This window comes from Poecilia latipinna, unplaced genomic scaffold (assembly GCF_001443285.1).
Source record: "Poecilia latipinna isolate Pla-1442-1.1 unplaced genomic scaffold, P_latipinna-1.0 Scaffold436, whole genome shotgun sequence".
NCBI lineage: Eukaryota > Metazoa > Chordata > Actinopteri > Cyprinodontiformes > Poeciliidae > Poecilia > Poecilia latipinna.
Genome location: NW_015113052.1, coordinates 333,963 through 346,116, shown reverse-complemented (window position 1 = coordinate 346,116; position 12,154 = coordinate 333,963). Strand labels below are relative to the sequence as shown.

The 12,154-nt window shown below is 41.9% G+C and overlaps 1 protein-coding gene across 5 annotated transcripts in view; it reads left to right on the top strand.

The window, feature by feature from the left end:
* The first annotated feature begins 1,784 nt into the window (after positions 1-1,784).
* fndc3ba (fibronectin type III domain containing 3Ba) overlaps positions 1,785-12,154 on the top strand; it is an 80,208-nt gene continuing 69,838 nt past the window's right edge. For 4 of the 5 annotated variants that reach the window (XM_015038293.1, XM_015038292.1, XM_015038291.1 and 1 more), the window contains exons 1-2: positions 1,785-1,965; positions 4,729-4,804. In XM_015038293.1, coding sequence (XP_014893779.1) covers positions 1,849-1,965; positions 4,729-4,804 — 193 coding nt within the window. In that variant the 5' untranslated portion in view covers positions 1,785-1,848. Of the gene's footprint in view, positions 1,966-3,748; positions 4,352-4,728; positions 4,805-12,154 lie in introns of those variants that run through there. The other variant, XM_015038294.1, reaches the window with a different exon arrangement.

Here is a 12,154-nt window from a genome sequence, read left to right as displayed (position 1 = left end):
TGCTTTTTCCCCCTCTTCTAGTTTTATCTTACACTTGGTCCATAGAGCACCAAAACAATTAAACATAATAAAAATGACATAAAAGCTTAATGCTAGGTTTATCTGGTTTGTTCCAAGATAAGTCATTTATCCCTACTCTGCTTTAAAAAAAAAAAATCCGACCGCTACTTATCCGCCGTTTCTTTTGTCATTAGTTCTGCAAACAGGATGCTAGCTGTAATCCATAGGGCTATTGTTGACGGTAAAACACTTTGGTTTAGTCTCTATTTTCCCCTTTGTCTCTTTAATCTTTATTTCCTTTTATATCAACAAGACATGGCTTGTTGGACTTCATTAGAATTTATTCTTGCACAAAGCCAGTGGTTAAGGGAAACGACACCTCAGGAAATGCTTCTCGTTTCCCTTTTTGCATAACTTTTCCTTTTGTTATTTCACTTCCAGGATTATTTAACGCAATGTGGTGCATTTTAATCTTTTGGATTTAGGTCCATATCCATCTGATAACAGTCCTTTTCCTTTGTACTCATTGAGTTTCCCAAACTTGTCACTTAGATTTTGATTCAAGTGTGCACCCCTAATGAATCAAACTGAAACCAAATCAAATGGCAATTCTTTAACTCTAGCGAAGAGTTTTGCTGCTTACATGAAGTGGAAAATTGCTTCGTTAGGAAAAAAACCCATCAACAATAAACATGGAGACAAACACAACTGCAGCCATAAATTTTGACATTATATTTTCTGAATTTATTTCAAAATATTTCCAAGTATATTTATAGAGTATATAAATATACTTAATATTTATATACTTAATATTAATATACTATATATAGTATATTAATGGGAAACTGAATTTTTACAGTTTTAAGACCAGATTATTTTTAACACCAGTTCTACACACATAGTGGCTAAATGGAAGTGACAAATGGTCCCAAGGGTTACATCTGCATGAAATAATTCAAGAGTGATTATTGATTTATACAACAGTCTTTTGATGTCAGAATTTTTTATAATTAAAATTAAGAAAAGTGAAAAAGTAAAATCGCATTTTTGGCATGAGAAACTTTATGCTCACAAACGACACCCACAGTTACCCTGATGATCTGACTCCTTACTCCTGAATTGTCCGTCGTTGGTACGCCATTAGCTGTACTATGTTCTTTCTCCTCGGCTCTGGGTCGTTGCTTTCCTTGAAGCCAAAATTCTTGCTAATTCATGAATTTGGGGGAAATCTGGAACATGGAGAACTTTTTTTCTTACCAAGATCTTTAGTGAAAATAAGACCGTTCACTATTTTCCTCTGTATTATCAATTAGAAGCCACCTGTCATTTTTACATTGTGTTGTTTTTGTCAACAGTTATGTTTAGTTTAAATGTTAGATCGTCATCCATTTGTGGTTTAGAGAGCCAGGTCTCAGTAGGTTGTTTTTCCGTCTGAAGAGTGAGTTTCAAAATTACCCATCATCTGATTGTGATTCATTTATGTGTTATGCTTTTCAGACTTTTAAATAGCTGGACTTTAAAACGGAAAAGCAGCAAGCAAGACTTTAACACTTAATGTCTTGCTTGGTGATCCCTTTATTGTTTTCCTTTGCTGTGTTTTCTGTCGCTGCGTGATGGCTGCTGTGAACGCTTTACGTTTTCAAAGAGGCCGTCCATCATGACCAACGGTTCAATATAACTAACCAAGTTTTCCAACCTTTAAAAATGTCGTGTCATTCTTCTGACTTTTACCATGCCATTGTGTGCATGCCCAAAGAATGAGGATGTGCTGATTCATTCCCTCTCTCTCTCCTCTCTCTCTCTCTCTGTACTTTCCCAGGTAGGGCAGTTCAGTCAATTTCTCCATGAATGTACGTCACAATGATGATGACAGACCAGATTCCACTGGACTTGGCTCCGCCCCCCCTCCTGAACGGAGAGCTCCCTCTCATGCCTCACATGGTTAACGGTGACGCGGCGCAGCAGGTACATATGCCTTTTCACACTCGCACACATCTGTTATCCGGACGCTTGTAGTTCAAACCCTTCCCCTCCTCCCCCGAATACTTCCACCTTATTCTCCCAGCATTTCCTATATGTTGTGGTTAATGTATCCAACAGGCTCTTCCCTTAGTCATCGTTTCATCACAAGTCTTGTGTGTCATTCCTTCGGGTGTTTGAAAAGCTGCCAAGACCTTGCCTTCAATGAAGTGGGTCATTAGCTGGAGCAAAAACAAGCACCTAGAGAGATGAGGACAAGTCGAGTCATTTTCACGAAGGATCACTGCAGCTCTTCGGTATTCTGAGTGACACACCGGCATTGCTGGAAAAAGGAACAAAAACTCCTAGAAGCGTGGCCGAAACAAATTTCCATCCCCGCATGCCACGTGCTCGCAAAGCATTTGCTTAAAAATACTTTGGACAGGGAGTTGAGTGAATTCTCCCGAACGTGCTGCAAAGCCAGCTGGGCCTCTTTGAAAGCGCAGCACATAGATGGACATCTGCTCAGGCGAAGGGAAGCGGTCGCTCTAATCGAAATCAGCGCAGTTCAGCGGGACTTTAAAATATTTGGTCAGAAACATTTTCACACTGCGAGCTTTCGATAAGAACAGGGATGAGAATGCTATTTGCATCGCCGTAGCCCTGCTCCCTCGCAGCCCAGAGGAAGTATGTTGGGAGTGTTTTGGCTGTGACACGGGTACAGTTATGCAGGGGGTTTTGGCCGTAGTACACAGCAGTTAGGGAGCTCTTTTTATCACAACACCCTGCAGTTTAAAACTTGGTTCCCAGTGTGGAATCGGGGATCTAGACCAATGATTATACAGATTTGACTCAGCATTTATGTGTCCACATGTGTGAATTTGTTTTCTGTCTGTCGTACTTTGTGTGTGTGTGTGTGTGTTTGTGTCTCATACCCTTTTAGCTTTTGTGTGGGCACTGCAGCGTCTGTGAGTCTGAATACATGCTGTAAGTGCTTGTCTGTCAGTTTTCTTAGTATTTGTGTTTACTAGCCTGCATTTTTCAAGCTGCAGCTGCTGGTAGTTTTTCTACACTGAAACTAAGAGAGAGTAAGTATCGGGTACAGCCAAGATCAAAGGCGACCAACTATAAGGTTTTCTACCCGTTTTTTTTTTAACCTAAAGAGTACAGTATAGGGGGTTTGGAGCTGATCTTAAATTTTTGTAAACCTTTTACCTGCCAGTTCTTTTAGCTTCCATTTTTTTTGAATCTAAAAGCAGAAAACAGCTGCTTCTGAGTGGATTCCAGAATGTTTATATGTAGCATTCCTTCAATCACCAACCGTTCATTTTCTATTTTAGGAGCAGAGGCGACGTCACACTGTGTGAGAGAGAACTCGCTACAGAGTAGGTTATCATAACATAAAAAAAAGTTAGTATAGTAAAATTCGCTGTGCAGCTCCAGGTCAGGGCCGACGAAGCTGAATATTGCCCGATTCAAATCACCGGGTGATTTCTCTGAGCATCTCTAATTAATGGTTGAGTTATATAACCTTCTTTTGAAGTTTAAATTCAGTATCGACTCTCTCTCCCTTTTCTACTAAGACGAGTAAATGTTTATTTTAAAATTTGTGTTGCACAAATGTTAAAACCGCAAAATTGTGGTTCTGGGTCAGTTGACCTGAAACTGCTTGTTAATGTCTCTTATTGCCATTTCTTCTTAATGAAGGAAGGTCTAGAAAGACCTAGACAAGGGGAACAATTTTTTTTTTTTTTTTTTGTCTAAAATCTATCGCAAAACTGTTACAATCCACCTAAATATGAAGATTTTGTGAATTCTGCCTTGGCTCCTGCTCATGTGCAACACAAGCTGACAGGTTAAATCCAGCATCTATGGGGATAACAGTAGGTTAAAATGTAACAAAACATGTACCCATTAAAGCGAAGCATCATGGGTATACCCAACAGTCTGGTTCCTTTGACGCAGCTCTGTTTATTTAAGCCGCCACTCCTCTCACTCCCACCAACATGGTCCCATGTAAGGGGTTTTCTCCATCCGTATGTGCCGTGTACTATGCTGCCGTTCCCATAGCAACAGCAGCCGCTGCAGCAGCAGCAGCAGCAGCAGACAGAGCAGGAAGTGTGCATCTGTTTTGTGTGTGAGACGGGAAGGGAGCATGTTGGTGCTGAGATGGGAGAAGAAGCAGAGGCTACAGGAGGAACGCACGATACGAGGCTCGTTGAAAGGCACACCTGTGGAGCGTAGACGGCACCGTGCTTGTGTGTGCATGCCTGCATGTCCCTGAATACGTGTGGGTGTGTGCGTGCCTGGTGCGTACGCAATGGAGGGTCGCCTGTTTCACGTCTACAGCCACGTGTACAGTTTCAACAACCTGAACACGGAGAACATGACGGTAAGGTGTTCTGCGTGCTCCCGTCGGGCTTCATCGGAAGGAGACCCACCCATCTGTCATTTACTTCGCTTTCAGTGGCGTGCGCGCTCACCTGTCTGTGTGTCAGCCTGGGATGTGTGCTGTTGTATTCAAACTGGATCTTCTCTGAGAACAGGTTTTGAAAGAAACCTGTTCTAAGATCGAGGTCTCAAAGTAGCCGTTTCTCATTTATGTGTGTAAATGATACTCTGTGATCCTACAGTCAGTGTGCCAAATCACCTCTGGAAATTACGTAACAGATGTGTGCATATAAACTTTCTCCCTCAATACTTTATTTGCGTCTTCTTACAGTGTTTCCCTTTTTTTTTCTCTTCTTTTGTCTTTGTGTTTTGACACAGGTGATTCTGGTGCAGGTGAACCCAGGGGAGACGTTTACCATCCGAGCGGAGGACGGCTCGCTGCAATGCATTCAGGGTCAGTCTTCGCTTATCACATCGCGTTATCATATTACAGCGAGGCCTGGCCATCAGTCCTTTGCGTGTCTGTGTGATTGAAGATTAAAAAGAAAACATATTTTTTTTTTATCAGTTTAATTGTAGGCTGGCTTCACGCTCTTGAACCAACCGAGACTTGTGCATTGCAAATTGAGCAAGTGGTACGAATTATCACATAAATACGTTAATGTTTGAACTAAAAGATCCAGTCAAAATTCTTTGTCCGTGTTATTCAAGACTAGTCAACCCAGTAATATTACGCCTCTCTCCACCATGGGAGGTGGTCATAAACACGGAACCACAACGAGATGTAAGGGTAAGAAAAGACTGGAGATTGATTGGGACACCGTGACGGTCAGCAACGGAAGCATTTAGCAGATTCTTCATACGATTCTCTGGTGTCCAGAGTTGCCGTGGGCGTGACTGATAAAATCACAGATGATGTGGACAGAAATATGAGTGTTCTTATTCAAACAAACCTGGGTCAGGACCCCCAGCTGATCCTACAAGAACTTGAAGGAAATGGAAGCTGTGAAATGTTGTCTGGAGAGTCTGAATTTAAAAGTATTTATTCTGCCATAAAACATTCAAAAACTCCCGAATATTCCCTGATTACAGTCTTTTGAATGATTTGTGTAGTAAAGTAAATGCATAATGGTGTACACGTAAGGCAGTGGTTGGTAGTAATGCACGTTTGCGCCGATGACGGATGTGGTGAAACTGATCTGCCGTAGCTCCACTCTGGCTTCGTCAGATATCGGTAAATGAAAAAGACTGGAGATGGAAGCCACATTAAAAAGCTCCTAAAGATGGAAGGAGGTGGCAGAAACGTGGGATTTCCCCCAGCCTCCTCTGAAATTCTCTCACTTTGAGGATGTCAGACAGCAGCTTTGAAAGAGCGCTTTTGTTTTCTTCGTGATCTCTCGCCCCCCCTCTTCTGCCGATCCCCGTCTTCTTCCGTCAGTTTTTCTTTGGCCTCGGAATTGAGAGAAAGCAGTTCTGGCCCCAGACGCAGCCTGCCGCCCCTCTTGTAAAACCCTCACCACCACAGCACGCCGTGTTGTAGCAAACAACAGCCTGCCTCTTCTCCTCTAACCGCCATGTAATTTAATTTTCCTGAAATCAGAGGGATCGCCTTGGCGAACCTATGGGCAGAGTTGATGGCAGATAGACGCGCCGCATGGTGGGATGGATGGATGCAAGGACGGTGCAGACGCAAGAGACGTGTAGAATGAAAGATTTGGTGAAAAGTTAATTACAGAACAGATGACGTTTGAATTTTGCGAATATAATAAACGACAGAAAAGAAAACCAGATTCTGCTTTGCAGAAGGACGCAGTATTGATGCAGCTAAGGTCTCGTGGATGTTTGTCTGGTTGCATGTGTGCACTTCCCCATAAAAAAAGTTATTCTGTCTGTGTGTGCTTTTTTTTTTTTTTTTTTTTTTTTTTTGGTGGGAGGTCTCCAATTTGGCCTCATATTAATGCGACTGTTGCTAACGATGAAGGAGCACGGTCACACAAACGCGCACACATGCACGTGGACAGAAGAACAAACTCCAGTTCTTTTCCTCCAACCTTCTCTGGAGGTCGGCGGGTTTTATGAGAGGTGGAGTGTGGCGGTGGGTTTTGAAGACGGGACTGAGTCCCCTCTTCAGACAGACTCTGTGTGATTACCGAGACCTCAGAGCTCAGTGTTTGCCCTCGCTGTGTGTTTGCTCTTCAGCTCGCTACGTGTGTATGCCTGTGTGTGTGTGTGATTTTATTGAGGGAGGTTGCAGAGACCTGAGGGCACAAGCAGGGACCAGATTTGAGATGAAACAACCTCTGTTTAGCTGTTGCTGTGCGGCGCAAACATGCACACAAACACCGATGCTCTCTGCCAAAACTGACCCTGTCTGGAGAGGTCAGGGCCGGACGGCTTCTCGCTTGCGTTTCATAACGCCGTCGCCTCTTTTCACTTGATGCTTTACTTGTTCGGCCCTTTGCTCCAGTTGATCATTACCCGATCTGGCATTGACGTGCGTTTTCTTCTCATTCATACTCTCCGGGAACTACTACCGAGTCAAAAACAATCCAGTTTTGAGCATTTTTGATGACCCACGTCTGGGTCAAATGGGAACAATTCAGCCTTTTATTGATTTTTGTTTTATGGGTTTAACCCACTGTACCGACTCTCAACCAGCAATCCAATAAACTAAAAGAGACTTGTGTCTAAACTTTAGGGAAAAAAATGTGAAATTTTTGTGTCGAATTGAGTCATTTTAACTGACAAACAAGGCAAGTTGGATAATAAATCTCCTACTGAATTCATAATATACACTTATCGGCTACACTATTAGATATCACATATTTGTCTAAGTCATTAGTCTTAAACCCAGCAGTTTCTTGTGTGTAATTAGCCGTCAAACGCTGTGGAACAGTTTCGAAACTCGACGTATACAATCGATTCATTCCACGTTTTATTGGATCATGTTAGTCACGTGCTTCAGTTTTATCTTCCTTCCCTCCCAGCGGTTTTGTTGCGTTGCTCTTTTGATGCTCGCTTCTTCTTTGGCTGCAGCTTTGTGTGTGTCGGCGAACGAGTCGAAGCTAATCTCCTTCCTGTATCCGTCTGCTAATTAGCAAGTTCGGTGTGGATATGCGAGTGTCTGCGCGTCTCTGTGGCCTGTCTAAAACAGACTGACCTATCGATGCTCCGGGGGGGTTGGCTTCAACCAACCACCCCCCCCACACACTCTTTTCTCACACACGACATGCTTCCACACACTTCCCAGTCTCTAATCATCCTTGCCACCTCTCCCTTTCCACCGTTTTCGGACGAACCCCCCCCACCCTTCCCCACCGCCCTCCTCCCACTCTGTCCCTTCCTCCCCTCACTAAGACCATAAGACCATTCCCCTGAGCTTTCCCACACTCACATCAAAGGAGAAGACTCTGGAGGGTGTGTTAGAGCACCCTGCTCTGGAATTTCAGTGTGTTGCCATGCCGCTTGCTTTCGTGTGTGTGTGTGTGTGTCTGTGTGTTTTACAAGGGTGAGTTAGTTGACTGGGCTGTTTGGTCTTTGTTGAACTTTTTACGAGGGACGATGAGTCCGGGGAAGTGGGGGGCTAAAACGCAGCAAGAGGTTACACCACCACGGAGGATGTGACATCACAGTGCTTCTTAGGTGGCAGCAGATCAACATTGTTTGTCCTTTTTTCTATTGCATCTAATGATTTTGGATGCAAGTTGAATATTGACAATATTTAGTTCTTGGGTATTATACCTCAAGTATTTACACAAAGCCGTTATAGACCATGTTCCACCTGCTCCTTGCGGTGCGTGGTCACCACTGACTCTGCATACATGTCATTCTGCATGCGTTATTTGGACAAAGCAGATGGGGAATCAAAGGTCTGGTTTGTGTTTTGCCAGCAGATGTGTGCAGCTGGCTCATACGCTCTCTGCGTCTTCACTGATGCTCACTTCCTGTCAATGTTCTGCTGCCCCATGATTGGCTTGTTATATATTATATTAAAACTGACGTATTGCTTTTATTGAGCTGTTTCGATCACGATCACTGCGTAGAACCGTTGCGACCAGACTTCGTCTAAAACGCACTCTCCATCATTCATTCGTGAGAACTAATTGTGACTTGTGAAGGCACTGCTGTTTTAATAAAGATATTTAATTTCTATTCTTACCTATTTGCAGTCATATTATGAATGAGAAGTGCTCAAATGCCCAAAGTTTGAACAAAACCATCTTTTTTTTTTTTTTTTTCTTTTTTTTTTCCAGGTTAAAGCTACCAACTTTAGCACAATGCCTCATTCCAGAATAGATTTCTTTGAAACAATATGAAATACGATGTCATTTTTTTGGTATACGATTCTCATGGTATGGTAACCTGGAGTAAAACTACTGTAGTTTCACTGTGTAACACACACAAAAAATGTAAAACATAATACAATCGCTTTGATTTAACACAAAAATTGTTTAATATTGTGTAAAAGTGCTAAACTATTATATGATAACCTCCAGTTTGTTTTTTGGCTTTTTTGTTTTAGCAGTTTGTGATATATAGAATAAACTGTCTAAACGGTGTTTTTCAAGTATATATGGTCATTGTACATAATGGCTTTATCACCATTAGGTTTTCTTGCATCGCTGTCCATGTTCTTCCCAATCGGAAACATTTCCAAAAATGTCTGCTCTGCTCCAGCTACTTCAGCACTTTGAGAACTTCCCAACATTCATTTAAACATTGGAACACTATGGCCAAAAAAATGGGCATTTCTGAAATTGCAACTCTTTAGACTTTTGGCTTAGATAAGTGCCAGAAATCGGGCCTATTTTCTTTAATGTTGCTTTCAGTATTTGTCAAGCATAAGTTTTATATCGGCATTGCTTTGTCCTAAATATATTCAAGAGGGAAAAAAAAATAACTGTAGTCCATCTTGTGAACACTTTGTACCACCTACAAACTACTACAAAATTAGAAAATTTTTATTTTGTACTTATTAGTTTTAGCACTCCGTTAAAAGTAACATTACAATCTAGAAATAACATTTATTTTAAATCTTTGAACTTATACCTTTGAACAAAATCTTTTGGTATTGGGGGGAATTGTGTCCTTAGGTTCCTGATTTAAGAAACACTGAGAAATAATGTGGTGTTTTTTTTAGTTTTTTTTTTAAGTTTCTTCTGGCCTTACTTTCATTCCTGTTAGTGTTTCCCCCCTCTGCCTCCGTTAGATGGATGCAGCTTTTCCTGGGTTCACTGCATCACTACAGAAGCTTCCTGAGGTTTTCTTTTTTTTTGCCCAGCCTCCAGCCAAAGTGTGCACTTCTACACTCGGGACCCTTTGATGTAAATGGAAATAGCTGCTTGAGAGAGATGTGGTGGAAAGCCCTGCAGCCTGTGTTTACCTCGAGCCAGATGGCTCTAAACAAGCTGGGGGGAGAAGACGCAAATACATTTTTCTCCGAAGGGCTTAATTTAGTGTTCAGTTCTGGACGGTCCCCTTTGCAGCTTGTAACCAGAAGGGGTTATTTTAGGTTTCCAACCTGCCTCGGATCCAAATCCCTCCCATGTGGGGGCAGCCTGACAGGTTTAATGAAAACTGTAGTTCTCTTGAAAAGAGGTTAAGTTTGTCCCGTCAGCTGAAAGTCTCAATATGTTTATCGAAAGTAACCATTTCAATCTAATTAAAAAAAAAAAAAACCTGAATAAGTGTGCTTAGTTTTTTTTTAAAAAAAAAGCACTTTCTCATCATTTGTTGGCTTGTCTTTAAGTGTGTAGACGTGTGATTAGAAATGTCAATGGGTGTAGTGGTATTATTGTTGCACATGCGCCTCGCCCCAGACATTATGAATCTTATAACCGATTTCCTGTAATTGTAGGTGCTTGAAACGGTCATTGTCTGTGACTTTGTAGTATCTGAATACACTTTAAGACTCTTGAAAATTAAGCCTGTTTTAAGATGTATAGTGATGCACCAATGAAAATATGTGAAAGAAATCCCCTCCATTAAACGTAAGAAGATTAAATCAATTGGAAAATTTGCAAAACGTTCATTTGGCTTTTGCAATGTGGAGGGAAAAAGTCTGGTAAAAGAAATTTAGAGTTTTACCATCTTGGTAGGTCTTACTTCACCCTGTAGAGGAAATTCAGTGAAGTCAGATCAGGTCATTGTGCAGTTAAAAGTGGCTGTCAAGAATAATAGTGTTTTTTTCTTCTCCAACTTATAACAGAAGTGTATATGTGTGTGTGTATATATATATATATATAAGTCAGTATTTGGTTAAAACTACCCGTCTTCTGTCCCAAAACTCGCGTAGACCAAACATTTAGGTTAAATGACCAGATTTTAGTCGAAATGTAAATCTTAAACATTAGTTAGTACAATGTTGCTTTAAATGCTGACCTTTAAAAAAGAAACCAAAAAAAACAAAAACGGGTGTATTAAAGTAAGTTGCAACTAAAACTAGTTAACCCAGCATTTTGGTAAAAGAATAACTTTGCTGTAGTGTAGCTTTCTACGGCTACCCAGGTAATTTTTTATTTATTTTTGTCACTTTAAGCTTCCGCCCCGTGCATAAGTGGTTATCATGTAGGATTAATATTTTTTTCAAGATGGGTTTAGAGACTACTGGAAAAAAGAAAAGGATCTCAAAATATAGTCTTAGCCAGACAGCCCTGTGAGGGATTTTGCCTACAAAGGAGTTGCCTACAAGATTGTCTGCCCTGCAGGCAACCGTAAAGCAGGTTACAGGGGTGTGTTTAGCATATGGGTCTTAATTTTGTGTTGTGTCTCATTGGATCTGGGGAAACTGGTCGCCAGGGGAGAGGACTCTCACTCCAGGTGGTGTGTGATGGAATGTGATCCCTCTGGGCACACATTTTGTGTTTGCATGCGTGCCTTTGTGTGGCGTACCTGCTCCCTTTTTCTTTCCTCCACCCTCGACATTCTCCGCTCAAAAGAAAATGGAGCGGATTGGCTTGGTTCAGCTGGCACAAGGTAGTTAAAACATTGACTTCAGTGTGTTTGTGTGTGTGCATGAGGCAGAGAGAGTTGATTGTTGTTGTATGCCCTGCCCAGTGCTCAATTATAAACTCAATGCCCTCACAAAGTAGGCCATGAGGAGGCAGACTGAGGAAAAGAGGATGGAAGTGGCAGAGTTGAAATAAAATGCAGGAGGCAAATAAATGAATATGGTTTGAAAGAAGTGGAAGAAAACTATGTGCTGCATGTCTGATCGTGCCATGCATTCTGGATGAAGCCACTTCCTTCATGCAATGACCCCAGCTACCTCTGTGGCTGCAGCTGCTGCCGCTGCTACCGAGTTGATCTGCTTTTCCAGCTCATACTTGCTGTTCCGACTGGCCCACTTGGGCAACCTGGGAGAGGGAGTGGTTCGAGCGGGTAGAAATGGATGACTGGAGCTCTTGAGAATACAGTGAGACTGTGTGAAAGTGTTTGTGAGCAGCAGCTGTGTAGAGGAGGTAGCTTGCAGAAGTTTTTTTTTTTTTTTTTCCCCCAGACAGACAGAGGCAGAAAGAACCATCTTTTCCAAGAATGAAATTCTTGGCACTCCTACGAAGCTCAGGGTACAGCTGGAGCCGTTCCCCTTCTCTCCATTCTCCCTGCCTCCTCGTTCAGTTCTCTTTCCATCCTTCTCTACTTCCTCCCTTGCTTCCTGGTCCCCCGCCCCTTTTTTCTTCAAATTTTAACATTTTTTATAATTTTCACTTACTTTCAATTGGTGTTTTTTTTTTTTTTTTTTTTTTTTTTTTTTTTTCAAATTTCCCCCCGTTTTCCCCCGGGGCCTTTCAAAAAGAGTCTTGCC